This window comes from Oncorhynchus keta, chromosome 11 (assembly GCF_023373465.1).
Source record: "Oncorhynchus keta strain PuntledgeMale-10-30-2019 chromosome 11, Oket_V2, whole genome shotgun sequence".
NCBI classification, from domain to species: domain Eukaryota; kingdom Metazoa; phylum Chordata; class Actinopteri; order Salmoniformes; family Salmonidae; genus Oncorhynchus; species Oncorhynchus keta.
In genome coordinates this window covers 23,264,464-23,285,445 of record NC_068431.1, presented here as the reverse complement: position 1 = coordinate 23,285,445, position 20,982 = coordinate 23,264,464, and the positions used below count along the sequence as shown (strand labels likewise).

The 20,982-nt window shown below is 41.5% G+C and overlaps 1 protein-coding gene and 3 non-coding genes across 12 annotated transcripts; all 4 read right to left on the bottom strand.

Moving 5' to 3' along the window:
• Positions 1 to 10,480: 10,480 nt before the first annotated feature.
• On the bottom strand, positions 10,481 to 13,589 carry LOC118389955 (heat shock 70 kDa protein PPF203-like). 9 transcript variants are annotated; one of them, XR_008147415.1, is made up of 6 exons: positions 13,200 to 13,534; positions 12,400 to 12,585; positions 11,894 to 12,039; positions 11,489 to 11,675; positions 11,092 to 11,278; positions 10,481 to 10,878 (listed from the first exon to the last, which is right to left on the bottom strand). XR_008147415.1 is itself a non-coding variant. In XM_052529788.1 (3 exons), exons 1-3 carry the CDS (start codon positions 11,706 to 11,708, stop codon positions 10,871 to 10,873), a joined length of 228 nt encoding a protein of 75 aa, XP_052385748.1. In that variant the 5' UTR covers positions 11,709 to 11,861; the 3' UTR covers positions 10,481 to 10,870. The 9 variants fall into 9 exon arrangements, 1 of the variants encoding a protein (XP_052385748.1); XR_004826886.2 differs by having other exon boundaries at positions 11,898 to 12,043; positions 13,200 to 13,524; XR_004826885.2 differs by having other exon boundaries at positions 11,894 to 12,043; positions 13,200 to 13,512.
• LOC118390800 (small nucleolar RNA SNORD14) lies at positions 10,950 to 11,043 on the bottom strand. The gene has a single exon (XR_004827002.1). It is a non-coding gene; the product is annotated as a small nucleolar RNA SNORD14 (small nucleolar RNA).
• On the bottom strand, positions 11,346 to 11,440 carry LOC118390811 (small nucleolar RNA SNORD14). Its single transcript, XR_004827012.1, has one exon. It is a non-coding gene; the product is annotated as a small nucleolar RNA SNORD14 (small nucleolar RNA).
• Positions 11,743 to 11,836, bottom strand: LOC118390820 (small nucleolar RNA SNORD14). The gene has a single exon (XR_004827020.1). It is a non-coding gene; the product is annotated as a small nucleolar RNA SNORD14 (small nucleolar RNA).
• Positions 13,590 to 20,982: the final 7,393 nt, after the last annotated feature.

Sequence of the window (20,982 nt, the reverse complement as noted above, 5' to 3'; positions counted from 1 at the left end):
AGTGAGTTCAAGACATCTGGGAACTCAGGGATAAAAATGAGCTTTGACTGGGTAAATACATTTTGAACAGTCATCCAACTCGGAATTGCAAGTCGGGAACTTGGGCCTATTTCTAGAGCTCCGACCTGAAGATCACTGACATCATGATTCAACCTTTTTTTCAGAGTTCCCAGTTGTCTAGAAAGCAACATAAATCCAGAGATTGTCAGACTTTGATGACGACGTTTGATGCCCACAAAAGACAGCGAGGGGAGTCCAGAAATGTCTTGTATGCTGCTGAATAAATTATGTAATATGCCAGAGATATACACTACTGTTCAAAAGTTTGTGGTCACTTAGAAATGTCCTTGTTTTTGAAAGAAAAGCACATTTTTGTCCATTAAAATAACATCAGAATGATCCGAAATACAGTGTAGACATTGTTAATGTTGTAAATGACTATTGTAGCTGGAAATGGCTGATTTTGTAGCCTATAGATTCAGAGATTGTTTGTTGTATGTAGGTGTGTTATTTTTTCTGGTGTGTGACAGGTTTTGCACCCTATTATGTTATTTTTGTATACTTTGGTTTTCTGAGTATTTTTTGAATGTTTATTAAACAGCTCCGTTTTTACCAAGTTCATTCTCCTGCGCCTGACTTCCCTGTCACCAGCACGCACCACATTACAGTTATACTAACTAAATCTTTATTCACTTGTTAATAAGGGAGCAAGTTCACTACATGCAAACACAGTCAATAGTGTGAGAGCTCAAATAATACAAAGATGCAAGGGGTTTATATAGAAACACAAAACTGCTTAGTCATGGTTGGTTCCACCCCTCCCTGGCAGAGCAGGGCATCATAAGCTACATTGTTTTCTTATTGTGGCCAGGTGTATCGGGTGTGAGGTCATAGCGGACAAACAAGTGATAACAGCAGTTAAGTTTACTCCCTTCTCTACCAAGCTAGCCTCCAGTCTCTTCGATCTCCCCACAGCTGTGCCCTTGGAAGATAGTAAAATAACAGAAGGGGCTGAAGAACTGTGGTCACTTCTCAGCTGCTCTTTGTCTTATGCCGTGTGACCAGGTTACTCAGAAGCAAAGAGAAATTTAAACAATACAGGTCTATCTGTTCCTCAAGCTTATCTCTCTATCCTATGTACTTGATTACACACCTAGAACAGTTGCTGGGAGTGAGTGTGGAAGAGATGAACCATCCTTTCTCAGAAGCATAGCATTGGCACTAAAGAAATGTATCTTACTATTGTTAAGCATTTTAATGAACTATTAATATTAAACAAAGCTGGTAAATACGTTGCTTTTCTCTCACAGTGTACATTGAGAATACTGTAAGAACGACCCATGTTCTGAATTCTGTCGCTGTACATTTCAAAAGTGCTGAACTTATAGTTATAATGACTACTTCCGTCTTATCTCACTTAATGTCTTAATCAAAATCACGGAATGCCTCTTATCCACTCGTCGTCCCCTTATGCCATAGTTTGTACATCTCAATTGTCAGTAGAAACCACATTTGTTTAAGCAAGTCAGCCATAACAGTTATATTTTTTTAAAGGCAGTAAATGAGTTAGAATGAACTGTTTCGCTGCCAGACAAGGCTCCGCTGATAGCGGAGATGTAGCAGTGGTAAGGTGTTGGGACTGCTGTTGGGACAGCTTTATGTAGGCCCTAACAGTTTGGCACTGTTTGTCACCGTTATAGTGCATTTAATGTATTGTTTAGTGTTGTGGCTTTTTTTTTTGCCCCACCAAGATTTACATGATAAAATAGCCACTGCACAGAACCAGAATGAGATTCCCTTTCTCTGATATCTTTCCCTTTCTCTGCTCTGATACACATGAGCCTGCAACTACCATCTCTCCAGAGTTATACTTCATCATTTATTTCCTGATAGAATCATAGCCATGGGAGGGTGCTGGTAGTGCTGCAGCCTCCTTGAAAAATTGAAATACATTTGCCAAAGTTATAGAATTACTACCCTCTGTTCAGAAATAAATACAATTATTCAGAATACTACACTAAGAGTAGGCCTATAATTTAACCGCAGAAGATCAATAGCTTTAAAAAAAAATACATGTATATCCTAGCTGTGGATTGAGTGTAGCGAAATCACAAGGCATTGCATACAGTCGGGAACTTGTGGAAAATCTGTCAGCGAACAGCATGCAGCCAAAACAGGCCTTTTTCAATATTTCAAATACAATCATGGGATAGTACAAAACAAAAATACTTATCTGTCTGAAGGCTACGAAAAATATTTGATCAACTTCCAAATAGGCCTATTGAGTGAACAGTACTGTTTTTACAATCTAAAACGAGAGAGAATAGGATTTTTGCACGAGCGCATTGACCATATCTGGTGAGTGAGCTGCACATCATTGGGTAAGTAATTGAAACTGGAAATATTTTTTAGGACTATATTTTCCTCATATTGTACAATTTGTGTCTCCTCCACACACCTAGGTCTAGGCTATTGATGGATTTTATACTTAAGCATGACCTTAATCCAATACCTTTTTTTCTCCAAACATTGCTTTTTTTGTGTCAGCAATTAGACATTGTTCTTATGGTACTAGGAGGTAACTAGCCCCACCTAAGTGTCAAAGTAGCCTGACATTTCAATAATTTGCATGGTATTAAAAAAGATTCTGCTAAAGTCTCCAGTCATGTAAAATGAAACACATGAAATGTGTTTATAAAAAGGCCCAAATAGTCCGGTGGCCATTTGATTAACTGTTCAGCAGTCTTATGGCTTGGGGGTAGAAGCTGTTAAAGAGGCTTTTGGCCCTAGACTTGGTGCTCCCATACCACTTGCTGTACAGTAGCAGAGAAAACAGTCTATGACTTGGGTGACTGGAGTCTCTGACAATGTTATGGGCTTTCCTCTGACACCACCTATTATATAGGTCCTGGATGGCATGAAGCTTGGCCCCGGTGATGTACTGGGCCTTACGCACTACCCTCTGTAGTGCCTTATGGTCAGATGCCGAGCAGTTGCCATACCAGGCGGTGATGCAACAGGTCAGGATGCTATGGTGGTCTACATGAAACATGTAGGTATTACAGACTCGGTCAGGGAGAGGTTGAAAATGTCAGTGAAGACACTTGCCAGTTGGTCAGTGCATGCTTTGAATACACATCCTGGTAATCCGTCTGGCCCCGCGGCTTTGTGAATGTTGACCTTCTTAAAGGTCTTGCTCACATCGGCTACCGAGAGCGTTATCACACAGTCATCCAGAACAGCTAGTGCTCTTGTGCATGCTTCAGTGTTACTTGCCTCGAAGCGAGCACAAAAGGCATTTAGCTTGTCTGGTAAGCCCGCGTCACTGGGCAGCTCGCGTTTGTAGTCCATAATAGTTTTAAAGCCCTGCCACATCTGACGAGCGTCAGAGCCGGTGTAGTAGGATTCAATCTTAATCCTGTATTGACGCTTTGCTTGTTTGATGGTTAGTCTGAGGGATTTCTTATCGGCGTCCCTCAGTGTCCCACTCCTTGAAAGCGGTAGCTCTAGCCTTTAGCTCGATGTGGATGTTGCCTGTAATCCATGGCTTCTGATTGAGATATGTAAGTACGGTCACTGTGGGGACGATGTCGTCGATGCACTTATTGATGAAGCCGATGACTGAGGAGGTATACTCCTCAATGCCACTGGATAAATCCCAGAACATATTCCAGTCCTGTAGCGTAGCATCCGAGTCATCTGACCATTTTCGTATTGAGCGAGTCACTGGTAGTTCCTGCTTTGGTTTTTGCTTGTAAGCAGGAATCAGGAGGATAGAATTATGGTCAGATTTGCCAAATGGAGGGCGGGGGAGAGCGTTGTATGCATCTCTGTGTTTGGAGTAAAGGTGGTCTAGAGTTTTTTCCCCTCTGGTTGCACATGTGACATGCTGGTAAAAATGTGGTAAAACTGATTTAAGTTTTCCTGCATTAAAGTCCCCGGCCACTAGGAGCTCAGCTTCAAGATGAGCATTTTCTTGTTTGCTTATGGCCTTATGGAGTTGGTTGAGTCCGGTCTTAGTGCCAGCATCGGTCTGTGGTGGTAAATAGATGGCTATGAATTATATAAATGAGAACTCTCTTGGTAGATAGTGTGTTCTACAGCTTATCATAAGGTACGAACAATACCTTGAGACTTAATATTAGACATCGCGCACCAGTTGTTACTGACAGATAGATAGACACACACCCCCACCCCTCGTTTTACCAGACGTAGCTTCTCTGTTCTGCCAGTGCATGGAAATTCCCGCCAGCTCTATATTATCCGTGTCGTCGTTCAGCCACAATTCAGTGAAACATAAGATATTACAGTTTTTAATTAACGTGGCAGGTTAGGTGTATTAATGTAGAAGGTTAGGAGAACTAACAGCAGGTTAGGTTAAATAACGTAGCCGGTTAGGAGATTGAGGTTAAGGTTAGAAAAAGGGGATAGGTGTTAGCTACAATTGTCAACAACTGTTGTCCCCGACGCAATCACTAGATGGAGGTGTTGTCCATTATCATAACACCGGGAAAATATTGTCTGAGCCCGAAGGGGCTGGGTTTAGCGAATATGTTTGTTGTTTTGTTCGGTGATCCTGTAGCGTATCACAAATGCTTCACAATGTATTTCTTAAAAATAATAATATAGCCTAAATAATTCATTGAGTTTCTTTAGGCTACCTGGCTTGCTCCTGACTTGTTATTCAATACCCTGTTGAAATGTTGAACGTAAATTGATAGTGACAGAATCACGCATTACTTCCCAAGCCAAATCAATTATTTGTCTCGTTGGCTATAGGTTGTAGTGCAGCCTCTGAATCTTATAGAAACAAACCTAAGATATGTCGTATGCATCGGAGTCACGTCTTTGCATTTTACAGCTTGTTTCTAGCATAAAGCTTTGTGGAATAAAGCGTTGTTATATGTCACTTTATATAATCAGATCCATTCAAATCTGTTCTAAATCTTAAAGAGGTAACGTAAACTCACGTATACTTGTACATCGCCTTGGTCCGTACAATTGCCCTTATTTTAGCGCCCCAAAAACGTAATACTTCCAGATGAACTGTAATGTCAATTCCATTGTAAAGCACAATTTCTCCCCTTTCCAACAGAATCAATTACATGACCTAAACACTGCCTGTTTCTGCATAATTCAAGCAGGCAATGAGCCCTGTCGGGTCTTTTTAAAAATGGCGGGTGGGGAAGCGAAACTAATGCGTGATAGTGAGAAGGAGAGATGTCGTGTGGGAAAATGTCTTTTTTTCACTTGATCTGTCCAACTTATCACCTTATCACCTCTAAAATTTCAATAAAACACTATAAAGAGTTTATATAATGTGTCATTACATAACTATTTCAAGGTTTGTGTCGAATTTGAATCGGGTTTTTAGGGCGGTGCTAAAGTGATCTTAGACGTAAACAGCGGCTTTGAGAATGATTATTGCATGCAATGATGACAAAAAATGACTAGGTACCCCCCCTTACCCCGTCACTGTCCATTTCTTGTTTTTAAAGGATGATAGAGGTGCTACTGTAACGGATGTGCAACAGCTAGCTTCGTTAGCGGTGCGAGCTAAATAGCGTTTCAATCGGTGACGTCACCTGCTCTGAGACCTTGAAGTAGTAGTTCCCCTTGCTCTGTAAGGGCCGCGGCTTTTGTGGAGCGATGGGTAACGATGCTTCGAGGGTGACTGGTTCGCGCGAGGGGACAGTCTAAAGTTATACTGTTACACTACAGAGAGATTGTAAAACAGAAATAGTGGCTTTATGCGTGCTGTACGTTATGACATGACACGTCTAGATGTAACGGAGGGTCTGTTTTTTTCAACTTTTCTCCAATACTATAGAGGCATTACCATGTCGATGAACGCTTGAATAGAAACCTAGTTCACACCCCGGATTTTGAACAACACAGTCGCCACAGTCGCATTAGTTTTCTTTATAGCCTCGTTTGAATGTTGTTGTTGTGCACATTTGTAGGAATTGGGTGAGTTTACGTTAGGCCTATGCGTTTGGCCATTTGCATTAACCAAAGCCACAAATCCCTCACATACCCCATCAATTCGATCCCTGGTTTTAATTTAACACACCAAGCAGTTCACTGAGATATTTAAGGAGTGCATGGTGACTGAAGGAATTGGCTGACAAAATCTATGGATACCAGACTATCATTTAATCTGTCAAACAGGTAGGCCAACTTCTTATTTATTGAATAGGAAGAAATAGGCTCCAACACAAAACCCTTGTTGTTAGTAGCCTGAAGTCAAATTAAAATGAAGACTGTTTAAATGAATTAGGCCTTCTCGAATTAGCCTACATTAAGCACCCATGCGCTGTCCATCTCTGCGGCTGCAGCTTCATAGTAATATAAGTTATGAAAATTATTATAAAATGGCTTATTGTGAGGTTAATAAATAATATATAAATATAATATATACAAATATATAATATAAATGTATATAATATATTTAAAAAAATATATATATACATGTATATGTAAAAAAATATATATATATTTACTTTTTTACAATTAAATATCTACGTGTGGACGAGGCCTACTGATGTCCTGTTCAGTTTGAGAGGGAGCGTGCGAAGATAAGGAGGACCGGAGGTACGCTTGTATTGTTGCCAATAATGAAGCTATTTATCAGAGTTATTGACCTCACAATTAGCCATTTCATAATAATTTACATAACTTATATACACTGCTCAAAAAAATAAAGGGAACACTAAGATAACACATCCTAGATCTGAATGAATGAAATATTCTTATTAAATACTTTTTTCTTTACATAGTTGAATGTGCTGACAACAAAATCACACAAAAATTATCAATGGAAATCAAATTTATCAACCCATGGAGGTCTAGATTTGGAGTCACACTCAAAATTAAAGTGGAAAACCCCACTACAGGCTGATCCAACTTTGATGTAATGTCCTTAAAACAAGTCAAAATGACACAGTAGTGTGTGTGGCCTCCACGTGCCTATATGACCTCCCTACAACGCCTGGGCATGCTCCTGATGAGGTGGCGGATGGTCTCCTGAGGGATCTCCTCCCAGACCTGGACTAAAGCATCCGCCAACTCCTGGACAGTCTGTGGTGCAACGTGGCGTTGGTGGATGGAGCGAGACATGATGTCCCAGATGTGCTCAATTGGATTCAGGTCTGGGGAACGGGCAGGCCAGTCCATAGCATCGTTCTCCACGGCGTCTCCAGACTGTCACGTCTGTCACATGTGCTCAGTGTGAACCTGCTTTCATCTGTGAAGAGCACAGGGCGCCAGTGGCAAATTTGCCAATCTTGGTGCTCTCTGGCAAATGCACGGTGTTGGGCTGTAAGCACAACCCCCACCTGTGGACGTCAAGCCCTCATACCACCCTCATGGAGTCTGTTTCTGACCGTTTGAGCAGACACATGCGCATTTGTGGCCTGCTGGAGGTAATTTTGCAGGGCTCTGGCAGTGCTCCTCCTGCTCCTCCTTGCACAAAGGCGGAGGTAGCGGTCCTGCTAATGGGTTGTTGCCCTCCTCCACGTCTCCTGATGTACTGGCCTGTCTCCTGGTAGCGCCTCCATGCTCTGGACACTATGCTGACAGACACAGCAAACCTTCTTGCCACAGCTCGCATTCATGTGCCATCCTGGATGAGCTGCACCACCTGAGCCACTTGTGTGGGTTGTAGACTCCGTCTCATGCTACCACTAGAGTGAAAGCACCGCCAGCATTCAAAAGTGACCAAAACATCAGCCAGGAAGCATAGGAACTGAGAAGTGGTCTGTGGTCCCCACCTGCAGAACCACTCCTTTATTGGGGGTGTCTTGCCTATAATTTCCACCTATTGTCTATTCCATTTGCACAACAGCATGTGAAATTTATTGTCAACCAGTGTTGCTTCCTAAGTGGACAGTTTGATTTCACAGAAGTGTGATTGACTTGGAGTTACATTGTGTTGTTTAAGTGTTCCCTTCATTTTTTTGAGCAGCGTATATACATTCGAAGAAACATTTGACTTGCTTCCTGAAGTACCACCACACACGGCACATTCATTGGTTAGGCAGAACAAAAAGCAGGGCAGGCTGAAGCTCATGATTGGGAATGCCTATCCATTGCAGTGTGTAATGCAGTGTAGCCTAGTTTTATATACACCATCCCAGCAGCGCAAAAACGGGAAGGAAGTACATTTTCTTAGAAATATAACTGTGCCCTGTGCTTCTCTAAGCATGCTCTTCGTGTAGCCTGGGCCTTTAGTATAGGCTATGGATCATTTGAGACTAGGCGCACATGATATTTCGTGCCCAGCAGAGTATCAGGGATTTGACATTTAATCAATTACAAATTACATGACACTCCCCTGGCCTAAATAAAAAATATACTAAACCCCGCGACTGAAATTTAAAAAGCATGACCCTTCCCCATTTTCCGCTGGGAAACAGGTGTGTTAATTTCGACCCCTCCCTAATATCTTTCTTTACTAGCTATTGGCAGTCCTCCATCACCCTTAATTGCAGTTGTTAAAACGGCCAGCTTCAGTCAGCTGATTCTATCCATCACTTATTGTTAGTTCTAGTTGGGCAGCTTAGTCTCCCATTCAGAGGACCCCCACTCTCGTTAGTGTCTTATTGGTCAAGGTCACGCTAACTAATTACCACCACATCTCCTGCAGCCTATCAGTGGCCTTGATTCCCGGGACTTCAGTTTCAGTCAGTCTATGACCCCAGCACGCTGTGTGGTCAAAAACGTGCCTACGCCCCTGCTGAACTTCTCCTCCTGTGGACTGAATACCTGTGTGTCTGTTGTTTAATTGTGTATGCATCTAAACAATCACATAGTTAATGTCAGTTATCACTGGACATGATTCTCAGTTATCTGAACCATGAGTAGTCAGATGTGTGTGGACATCTTACAAGGATCCGCCCCTTTCAATTTTCGTCTAAAATGACATACCTAAATCTAACTGCCTGTAACAAGGATATGCATATTATTGGTATCGTTTGTGGAATTGTGAAAGGAATGTAGAATAACACAAAAGATCTGGTGAAAGATAATACAAAGAAAAAAAACAACCTTTCTTTAGCATTTTTTTTGTACCATCATCTTTGAAATGCAAGACAAAGGCCATAATGTATTATTCCAGCCCAGCTGCAATTTAGATTTTGGCCAGTAGATGGCAGCAGCGTATGTGCAAAGTTTTAGACTGATCCAATGAACCATTGCATTTCTGTTAAATGTTGTAGCAAGACTGCCTAAGTGCTCTTTGTCTTATGCTGTGTGACCAGGGTACTCAGAAGCAAAGAGAAACTTAGTCATCACAAAACCTGTGCCTAATTTGTTTATTAATCACTATGTTCAAAACTGTGCACTCTCCTCAAACAATAGCATGGTATTATTTCACTGTAATAGCTACTGTAAATTAAACAATGCAGTCAGATTAACAAGAATAAGCTTTCTGCCGATAGCAAATATGTCTATGTCCTGGGAAACGTTCTTGTACATACATCATGCTAATTTCATTAGTCTACGTTAGCTCAACCGTCCTGGGGATGGTATACCGATCCCGAATAAGTTTTAAATTCCCATTACCCTGGACAGCCGCCTCATCCTTGTTCTGACCGGACATTCTGTAGTGGTTGCAACCGGCCTTAATAAGCCAGCACCTAAGGTTTCTTATTATATTCAGTCCCTCGACAACCCTACCTCTATTTTTCACTGATGAACTCCCTTGGTCTGGGAAGGGGAAACATGGAAAAAGAGGTGGACACAGGGGAGACATTTAAGATATAATTGGCCACCACACCATAAGCGCTGCTGCGTTTTGCTTATTAAAGAGCTGTGCAATAGGGCAGTACTGTTCCTTGTTTGAAAGCTGAACGTGTGTAATTTGTATGTAAACTATCATGTTTCTCATGCACCATCATTCTTTCCTTGCATTCATACATTTCTGAATAAACTTTGCATCAAAAACTCGTAAATTGTGCTGTTGAAATAAATCTACCAACCATAGACTGGGTTACTACAGATGGTCTAATGGGATAATTCAGCAAAATTACCCCACCATATGTAGTCTGACAAACTGCAGTAACTGTTTAACTCTAAAGCAATTGAAGACAATGTTACCCGAATTAGAATGTAAAGCTAACTGTCACACACAAGGCTGATAGTAATCACAAAAACTTGCAGTAAATAGCAAAAGTGCCTAGCCAACAGCTCGCATATAGTGCGAGTAGACTAATCTACACTAGCCTACCCACCCCAGTCAGAGGGAGGACCTTATTTGCGCAAAAAGGGGTTTCTACCGCCATTTCCCACAATACATTTTACAGAACAAATTCAGTCAGCATTTATAAAATTACACCATAAAATTCCCCATCGCATGTTAATGGATACAATTAGCAGCTGGACGGTTATGGTTAAGGGAAGTCACAAGTGAGATTAAACTTTGTCATAAGAATATTAACCAAAATAAGGATCTTATAAAAAAAAGCACTTGAGATCAACATTTAGAAGTTGAGGTGGAAGGTCACCATGTTTTATTTTGTCTTAAAGGCACAATATACTCCATGTGAAATCTGACAGCCTAGTTGAGCAAACAGACAATTACTGTTCTGTAGCAAACAAAGTTGCAATAGAAGTGTTATCATCGACAACCTTTTTTTCTAACTTTAAAATCTCACTGACTCCATCACAAACAGGTAGAACATTTCAAAAGTTGCTTGTGAGGGGGGAGGTAGTTGCAGAAACAGTGGAATGGTGTCGTCGACTTCCTCAAGTCAGTTAAGACAACCCAGCCACCAGGAGCCGCACCACCATCGACCAGCCACGCCGTCGGGCATACCAGCACCTTGGTACAACATGACGATGCTCCTTCTGGTGCTCATACTCTTCATTATCAGCAGTCTAAGAAACATAAACAGATTAACATGAGCAAAATATTAAATGGCCTTCAAATGAAAAATATTTCACTTCAGTCGCTCAGACATCCAAGGAAGGTATTTGGCCATCTTTGGTCTTTCAACCTCTGGTGGAAACTACGAATGGCAGGAATAAACTTCATCACAGCGAAACTACTGGGTTAGGGCTAGTAACTGTAGGCCATTTCCACAAACTGACCCTTGTCATTGGGGATAGTGATCTTGTCCTCCTTGCCAGCTGCAGACGCCTTCATGATGTCGTTAGCGTCAATGTCAAAGGTGACCCCAATCTGAAGAACATCGCGAGGTGCAGGGGGTATTCCAGTCAGCGCCAACTTGCCCAACAGGTTGTTGTCCTTGGTCATGGCCCTCTCACCCTCATACACCTGGAGGATACTGTCTATATTAGCTAAAACCATACATGTTTTTCAAACGAGAAGTACGCTAAAATAGTCGCTCAGACATCCAAGGAAGGTAATTGGGCCATCTTTGGTCTTTCAACCTCTGGCGGAAACTACGAATGGCAGGAATAAACTTCATCACAGCGAAACTACTGGGTTAGGGCTAGTAACTGTAGGCCATTTCCACAAACTGACCCTTGTCATTGGGGATAGTGATCTTGTCCTCCTTGCCAGCTGCAGACGCCTTCATGATGTCGTTAGCGTCAATGTCAAAGGTGACCCCAATCTGAAGAACATCGCGAGGTGCAGGGGGTATTCCAGTCAGCGCCAACTTGCCCAACAGGTTGTTGTCGTTGGTCATGGCCCTCTCATCCTCATACACCTGGAGGATAAAGTCTATATGAGCTAAAAACATACATGTTTTTCAAACGAGAAGTACGTTAAAATAGTCGCTCAGACATCCAAGGAAGGTATTGGGCCATCTTTGGTCTTTCAACCTCTGGTGGAAACTACGAATGGCAGGAGTAAACTTCATCACAGCGAATAATCCCTGCATTGCAGTCCTTCTCAACAGAAAAAAGATCATAGCAAGCCATTTACCTACTTATCCAAGCCGTAGGAAATGGGAGCAGCAGTTGGCTCATTGAAGATATGCAGTACATTCAGGCCTGAGATGGTGCCAGCATCTTTGGATGGCTGGCGCTGGGAGTCGTTGAAATAAGCAGGCACGGTAACGACTGCATTGACTGTCTAGGGAAAGAAAAAAACAATATACATTTTAATAATTCAATAACAGGGTATCAAGAAACTGACCAGTCATTGCAAAACTAAAAACTACACCTTCCTTTTCAGATTTAAAATAAATACATGTCAATTTAGAGTCAACACATTTGAAATTATAACTTTTCCAGGGTAGGCTTCAGCAATCTCCATCTTGAACAGAACCATAGAGGAAATTTCTTCTGGGTAGGACTTAGCCTCTCCTTTGTATTAAACTTGGAGCTTGGGTTGAGTAGAATAATTGAAACGGCGTACCATACAGCTAACCAAATACAATTTAAAATATAGCAATTTAATGATAAAATTATCAGAACTTAAAAACGTACCGACGAATACTGTGTAACCCGATTATTGACGGCACCACCAATAAGTCTGAGTCTGAAGGAAACGTAACTTGGAGTGGTCCTGTTGCCATGGTTGTTGGCAATGATTTCAACCATGCTGGAACACACCCAAGCAGGAGTAGGTGCTCCCGAGATCAATGCCAACTGCTGGTCTTGTAGACATGTTTCCTAAACACAGGAATACGGATTAAGTCACCCAAAAACAAATTAAGCTTTCTATCAATAAAAAAGTGCCACATATTAGGTTGCGTATAATTACACTTCTGTAAAGAAATCTCGCCATTAAAATGTGCGCCACACCACGTGGGTTGCAGTTTCATTGCCGCGTCACGTCGGAAATCCGTGCGAAACTAACGACTTAACCACCGCACTAGAACGTTCTAGCTACAACTAGCTAGGCCGACAACTACGAGGATGATCGCGTGCCTTTTCCTTTAATTAACATGTGTACAAACGTTGGAACAGTCAGTCGAATGTCTTTCAAACTGCCTGCACTGCAAATGACCAAACTCGACCTGCCATATATGCGACCACGACAAAGGTTGAACGGCTCGCTAATTAACACACTATACGATACATTTAGTTGGCTAGCCATGTTAGAGAAACAGTCAAAGCAAATTGGGATCGAATGGTGACAAACTAGTTATATCGAGTTTATTAAATCAATGTGTCCACTAGCCTTCTTCAGACCGGATAACGACGTCAGCATGCTAAATACCATGCTTATGTCGAACGAAAATAAATGCATTGATTACGTTAAGAATAAACTATCTTGTACTAACCAAATTCGTGACCGAGGGTGACGCTGATGTTGGTCGGAGTTAAACAACGGCAAAGCCTTCCTTCGACCTTGTGAGAGAGTAGAGAAAGAAGGAAATGTGATTCTTTAACTTTTATATCGCCGGCAACGCAACCAATCATAGCTCTGGACTCCACTTTTCATTCCAAAACACCAATAAAAATACAGGACGGCCCATGCGTTCCCTCCCACTTCTGCGACAAAGACCAAGCGCTCTTGCCGCGGTCAAGACAACAGTAAACTAGATTTCCGAGTGTTCGTAGCGATAGCGAACTCGGGAGGAAAAAACGAGCTCTGACTTGGATAATCGATTTAAACGGTCATCCAACTCCGGAACTCGAGCCTCTTTCTAGAGCTCCGACTTTCCAAGCTGAAGATAACGGACATCATAGTTTCACTTCGTATTTTTCCGAGTTCCCAGTTGTTTTGAACACTCGAACGTTCCAATCCCTCTTCATATCTGGGGAGCCGTTTCCGGTGGGTTTGTCATGCATTACTAACAGGGAGATTTTGTTAAATATGGGTCAAATTCGTTAAAATTACATTCACAGAATTTAAAAGATACAGCAATGCCCTTGTGGGATTTGTTTGGGAATTTTTCAAAACGAGTGTTTCAACATAGTATAACCACTTCAAAGCTGATGCGAGTTATCATCTTCCGTAATACGGTTACAGACAGGGGTTAGTTATAAATATATTTGACTTTGGTATGGTCTTCTCGGAACTCTGAAATCTTCGACAACTGGGATCTCGGAAAAAGCTGGGAACGCGGATTTAGTTTTTATTTTGACGGTAATCCAAGTCGGGACACTCGGACATCTTTCTAGAGCTCAGTCTTTCCGACCTGAAGATCACGGACGTCATGATTTTGACCTCCTTTTCCCCCTAGAGTTCCCAGTTTTCTTGAAAGCACCAAAAGTATTCAAAGCAATGAGTTTGAGGGAGACACCCAACATGCAAAAGCATTAAGAACAGTGATGCCAGTTTAGCAATTTTCAAACAGCACCTAGCAACAAATTTAGCTACTTTTAAACATTTATTTTTTACTTTTAGCAACTTCTGAGAAATGACTCAAATGCTAAAATGCACGCATTTTCCCTCGAAATTACACAAAAACTATTTTCTCTGTCACACGCTCAGTCCCAACACACGTACCTGGCTGCAAAAGTGCATTGTGAGTGACGTCAACAGCAGGCGCTCAGCTCGTGCACAAGCAGCAGCAGGCAGGCCGCAAATTCAGCAAATTGCAAATCATTGTTGGCTGATAGCAGCAGTTGTGCGGGTTCGACGAGCCAAACCCGGGAATATAGTTGGTCACGAATGTTTTATCTTGAACAGAATTTACAACATCAATCAACATGTCTCAATCAAAATTGTACAGAAAAGAGTGGGAGTCTACCTGAACAAATGTCAAATCATATTTTTTGCCAAGATGGCCAGTCAATTTGAGTAACGTTATTGTGTATTCTACATAATGACGCAGTTTTACGTTATCACGTAATAACATCACAACGTCATTTAGCAATTCTTGGCAAAAAAAATCTACCTGCCTCTAGCAATTTACACTGAAAATTAGTTGGCAACACTGATTAAGAAACGATTCCAGTGTCTGAACGCATAATCCCGAGATTTCGGGGAACGCTTGCCAGACAGACCAAACCATGCCGGGGTTTGGGAAGTTAATGAGGGAAGTGAGAATTTTATTTTCTCGAAATCTAAAGACACAACGTAGATTCGAGCCAATGTCTTAAGTAGTTGAACATGTTATTACCCCAACCTCGTGGAAGTGAAGATGGAGTAAAAATAACCTCATATCGAACGAGTGCGCAAGATTATGTGTTTCTACACATGAGTTTAGCTAGCATTGTATGACTTCGCATAGCATGATTTCTTTGAAGGAGCACTTTTAGTCTACCTTCATAATGTACTGCTTTGATCTGCCCAGTTTTGCATCAGCGTTTTTACAAATCATATTTCAGAAATTCAACCACACATTTGTTTGATCATCAAACCGGATAGCAACTTCTGTCCAGTGACTTCCACAAAGCATATATAATGTAAGGGAACACCCCCCTGAAATGGACAAAAATGAATGGGAAGTCATTGGCACTGGACAAACCATATACACGGTGTCCAATACCACTCAATTCGGCGTCGTTTCGTTCAAAGTTGATTGCAAATGCCATATGGCAAATGCCAGTTGTAACACTTTAAAAATCCAACAGGTGGCGAGCGCGCTCCACAGTGGTTTTTCATATTGCAAATGCAACACAAGTCAACATCCAAAAGCAAAATTTTGAAAAAGTGAAACATTTTTCAAAAACTTATCACCCCCAAAATTAGTGCTTTCTGGACCGTTTTTCAACATTCTTTTGATTTTGCATTTGTATTTGCAATATGTTTCAATGGGCATTTTACCATTACGAATTTGGCATGCTCAAAAATTCTGCAGGAATGCAAAATTGACTGACCTGATGAACACAGGATGGCCGGGGAGTGATAGTTGTTCCTTTCCATCGCTCGTTGTGTTGACTTCATCATGTCCATTTGGTGATGTTTTTTCACTGTTGAATCATATTGCAAGTGCATGTGCATTTGCAATATGTTTCAATGGGCATTTACCATCACAAATTTGTCATGCTCAAAAATCATGCAGAATTGCAAAATTGATTGACCTGATGAACACAGGATGGCCGGGCAGTGATAGTTGCTCCTTTTCATCTCTCGTTATGTTGACTTCATCATGTCCATTTGGTGATGATTTTTCACTGTTGAATCATATTGCAAGTGCACGTGCGTTTGCAATATGTTTCAATGGGCATGTACCATCACGAATTTGGCATGCTCAAAAATCCTGCTGGAATGCGAAATTGACTGGCCCGATGAATTCGGGATGGCTGGGCAGTGATTCTGGTTCCTCTGTTTCTCGGTCCGAGAACCTTCTAGAGCCACGTAACTCACCACGCCCTATCGACTTGAGGTCTAGAACAGGGTTCTAAAGTTTTGGAACTCTAGGTCTGACGGTTCTTTAAAAGTTCCAACAAGGTTAACTAATGCAGGCAGTCTATGTCTCTACGCATCCCAATGTATCCCTCCTTCCAAGCTGTGTGTGTGATTTAGTTTTTCTTTGAAATTTTATGGGGAAAATGACTGATTTACAGTTCATGGGGGTTGCCTAATCACACATATGAAGTTTTGGAAAGATCTGACTTTTTTAACCCTTCGAAACAGCCCCTGAGACACCAATTATGGCACTTCCGGTTGGCGCAAGAAGCTATAAATAAACACATATCCTCATTGGGGTATGCTTTTACAGAATCCTGAGTTTTAAGTCTTTACGTTAAGAACTGACTGATTTACACAGGGTTGAATGCACTATTTCTATCAAACTGCAGGCAGGGTATGGATATACACTTTTAGGGTGATTTTAACCACTTCCGGTTGGTCCAGGAAGCTTAGAATCGACACAGGTAGACCTCATAGTGGCCTGATGGACTGTCATCGAAGACAGGTTCATACGGCATTCATAACCCGCATAGGCTTCAGGTTGAATTTAGGGGTGCAGGCAATGTATTCCTATGGGGAGAGAAGTCAATGCAAACTGTTTGATGTAAACACCTTCTTTTAACTGTTAAGGGTTAATGCCACACGGTCAAGGTTAGGCTTGCACAGATCGGGAGGACCTCAGGAATGTACCTGAGGTCGAATTGTGATTCTCACCCTAACCGTTCTCTCACAGTCACCCAAAAGCAAATGACATTTAGGGCCAGGCTTCATTTTGGGCCTTCTGCTTTTCAAGGTCGCTGCACTCAGAGCGAGCTACGGTCAAGTGGGGCGTCTCGTTGAACTCGGCACAGTCTGGAGACTATGGTGATGCCATCTTCTGTGTTGATTTCAGAATGCCATTTTGGTGATGGTACCTCATTGTTTAAACATATTGCAAATGGACAAGAGTCACCAGCATGTCACCGTCCATCAGTCAATTAGATATCCTTCTGACAACAAACTGATACCAATTGACACCAAACCCACTTTTTCCAACTAATTTAGAAGCCAACTATCACATACGTCAGAGCAGGCCCATAATTCACAGCGCCTTCAGTTTAAAACATAATAAAAACGTAAAACACATAGTTACGTTCTAGCTGCGGGTCCAGTTTGGACATTATGTGTAGGCCTATGTGAGGCGACCCCGAATCCCGAGTTTCGCCTCGATAGGTCCTTCGGTGCCCAAGCAAAACCCTAATTGGTGCTGAAAATCCACTTTTTTCCATGCCTTGCTACGGGGTCCTTGAATGAGCTATCGGACAGAAACGTTGAGGTCCGTCTCTATGGGCCGAGCCGGTTTCAATGCACCTAGTCTTGCATCTCAGAGACTTTTCTAAATGTCGTCATTTTCGTAATGGTCAAAATTAATTGAAGTCATTGCAAATGTACGAGGCTGTTTCTCGGTCCGAGAACCTTCTAGAGCCACGTAACTCACCACGCACTATCGATCTGAGGTCTAGAACAGGTTTCTAAAGTTTCAGAACTCTCGGTCTGATGGTTATTTTTTAGCTCAAACAAAGCTAACTATTTCAGGCACTGTCTGTCTCTACGCACCCCAATACGTCCCTCCTTCCAAGTTGTGTGTGTGTGTGATTTAGCTTTTCTTTGAAATTTTATGGGAAAAAATGACTGATTTACAGTTCATGGGGGTTGCCTAATAACACATATGAAGTTTTGGAAAGATCTGACTTTTTTAACCCTTGGAAACAGCCCCTGTGACACCAATTATGGCACTTCCGGTTGGCACAGGAAACTATAAGTAAACACATATCCTGATTGGGGTATGCCTTTACAGAATCTTGAGTTTTAAGTCTTTACGTTAAGAACTGAGTTATTTACGGAGGGTTTAGTGAGTGTGTGTTATTTCAGAAAATGACAGAAATCTTGCAGAGCTCCGCAGCACACTTTAAAAAGATTCGTATGAACACCCTTCAACTGGATCTGTAACTGTTTAAAAAAACTATTTTTGAACATCACCAATTTGACATTGTACGATTTCTCTTAAATGAAGATAGATAAATGGCTGGTTCTTTTTTTATTGACACCGGAGGCTCCTTGACTTTGACGTGAAGCGGAAAAATTATTGCTCTATTTTAATTTTGGACCTTTAATCCCAGAAAAATGGCCATAACTCAAAAACCGTTGAGGCCTAGACGCCATCTTGTTCGGGGCCAACTGCCCATTATGCCAAACCCACGCTCACCAAGTTTCGGCTTCAAAATATTTTCCGTTTTGAAGATAAGGCCACGTCATGATTCATGATGTTTTGTACATTTGCAAAATTATTGCTTATGCCCTCTTGTGGGATTTCCCGGGACAGCGGAAAAATGACCAACATTTTATTATTTTATAAAACGGAAACCGAATGTCCGAGAGAGTTTGTTTGATGACTTCCCGGTAGATCCGGCCCTGCTGCACGGCCCGACGCCGTCCGCAAATTTTAGAAACGTTTTCGGACGTCTAGTAAGGGACCGTACATTTGCAATATGGACTTTCTCACTAACCATATGGCGAATGTCAAAATGTTCCCTTAAGGTATGTAAAGTAACACAGTTAGTTACATGACCTACAGCATGGTCAAGCAAGTGAAGGTTTCCGACATTTTTGGACCAACTATTGATTTAGAACCACAGAGTTACCGCAAGAGGCAAAGAAAACAGGAGTTGCCTTCACTTTCTCAGCACCATTTCAACTTAAACATTTCTACATCATCAAATCACCTCTGCTTAATATAATACAGTGACAACTAAAAGATGGCAGGGTGGCCTAGTGGTTAGAGCGTTGGACTAGTAACCGCAAGTTCAAATCCCCAAGCTGACAAGGTACCAATCTGTCGTTCTGCCCCTGAACAGGCAGTTAACGGTCATTGAAAATATGAATTTGTTCTTAACTGACTTGCCAAGTTAAATAAAGGTAAAAAATAATAATACATATGTCCAATCAATGTAAGCTAAATATGATGTGTCTGTGCAAGTAGAAAAACATGTGGACTCACCCTACCTAGGCTACCTGGCTAAAATGCTTGTACGCTAGCCTAACTTCCATTCATGGGCAACGTTAGCTAGTTAACATTAGCCTTCTACATCTAGCTCCATATTGAACTTCCATGGTCACAGCAATGTATGAATTGATGGTTGGATCAGAACTGCCATTACAAACATTGGCGGGTACAGAGAATTATGTAAAACCACAAGTCCAAATCCCTATCTCAATCCATGTCTAATTTAGGAAATGGACCATTTTAGCTAGCTTGTTAGCTAGCCACTGAAGGACAACGAGATGCAACAATTCAAGTTTCTGTCAATGACGTATGTTCTCAATGGGATTTGATAGGATTGATGCCAAATTCAAGATGGCTTTCCTTTACAGTTTTCTTTTGGTGCGCCAGGACCATTCACAGTTGAGCTTGCTCAGTTTAATGCTGACTGTCTGATTTTGTATACTTTTTTGCCTTCAATGCTACAGGCGGCAACAATGTCATACTCGTTTGGACCAGACAGCATCAGATGGCCAACACAGAGAGAGAGGGGTGCTGTTTCACTCACTTGGATGCTTTCTCCTGTGAGATACATTTATGGAACCAGATAGCAGCCAAAACATTGAAGGTACATATTGTTAGGATCTTAAGAAAATCCATATGCAAATTGTTATGATTGTAAGAAAAGCCATATTTTGAATACACACATGGATTTCAATAAACAAATGGGTAAGACAACAGTCTTACCCATTTGTTTATTGAAATCCATGTGTGTATTCAAAATATGGCTATTCTCTTTGATTTAGTTCCTATTGCAACTCAGACAAATGACAGAATGGATGACATAGTGACTGAATGAAGGATGAATTAAATGTTCAAATATGTTGGAATGAAGACTTGCACGCATCATGCATGCGCTGCACTTTATTTGGCTAGTAGGCAAATAGGCCTACATTAAGGTTTAATGAGTCTATGGCTGCGTGCCTCCAGAAGGACATCTGAGGCTGAGGGGTGCTTTTCCGAAGACGCATGGTGCCGTGATGCTGCATGGAGATCACAAGCTCTTCAACAGGGCAGCAGTGTTGTGATGGAGGGAATAGCCTATATGGGGACCGAAGACCACTGCAACATAGTTATTGTAAAGTGTGGGAATAAGTTTATGCCAGACTTGGCCTGTTTTACCTCTCACATGTTTATTTCAAAGTCCATATGTTCTTTACCCGATTCATATAAAATCATGTCAAATTATATAAAATTCACATTTACCCGTCCTACAGAATATGCATTGGCAAGATTCTGAGTGATTAAGTAAATGTCATAATATTCTATAAATAAATGTTTTGAGTGGCAAAGTATCCAGTGGTCATACATAATCCATAGATTCACCAAACATCTATTATTATTCTGTTTCATTATTCCTGGTATATACTACTGGTTATGATTACAGACTGAGCCCATAGAATAAGGTCTGCCATCAGCGGCCTCTCAATGGCAAGGCAATGGCAAAAAACCCTAGACAAAACACACCACATAAATAACCCATGTCACACCCTGGCCTGACCAAAATAATAAAGAAAACACAAAATACTAAGACCAGGGCGTGACAGTAATTATCTTTTTATTTTCTCATGATTTGGTTGGGTCTAATTGTGTTGCTGTCCTGGGGCTCTGTGGGGTCTGTTTGTGAACAGAGCCTCAGGACCAGCTTGCTTTGGGGACTCTTCTCTAAATTAACCTCTCT

Coding starts and splice junctions, on each gene's coding strand:
- LOC118389955 (XM_052529788.1), bottom strand. CDS start 11,708: ATGTTTTTAGCTCATATAGACTTTATCCTCCAG. Junction 11,279..11,675: donor ATATAGACTTTATCCTCCAG/GTGTATGAGGAT, acceptor AGTATCCTCCAG/GTGTATGAGGGTGAGAGGGC.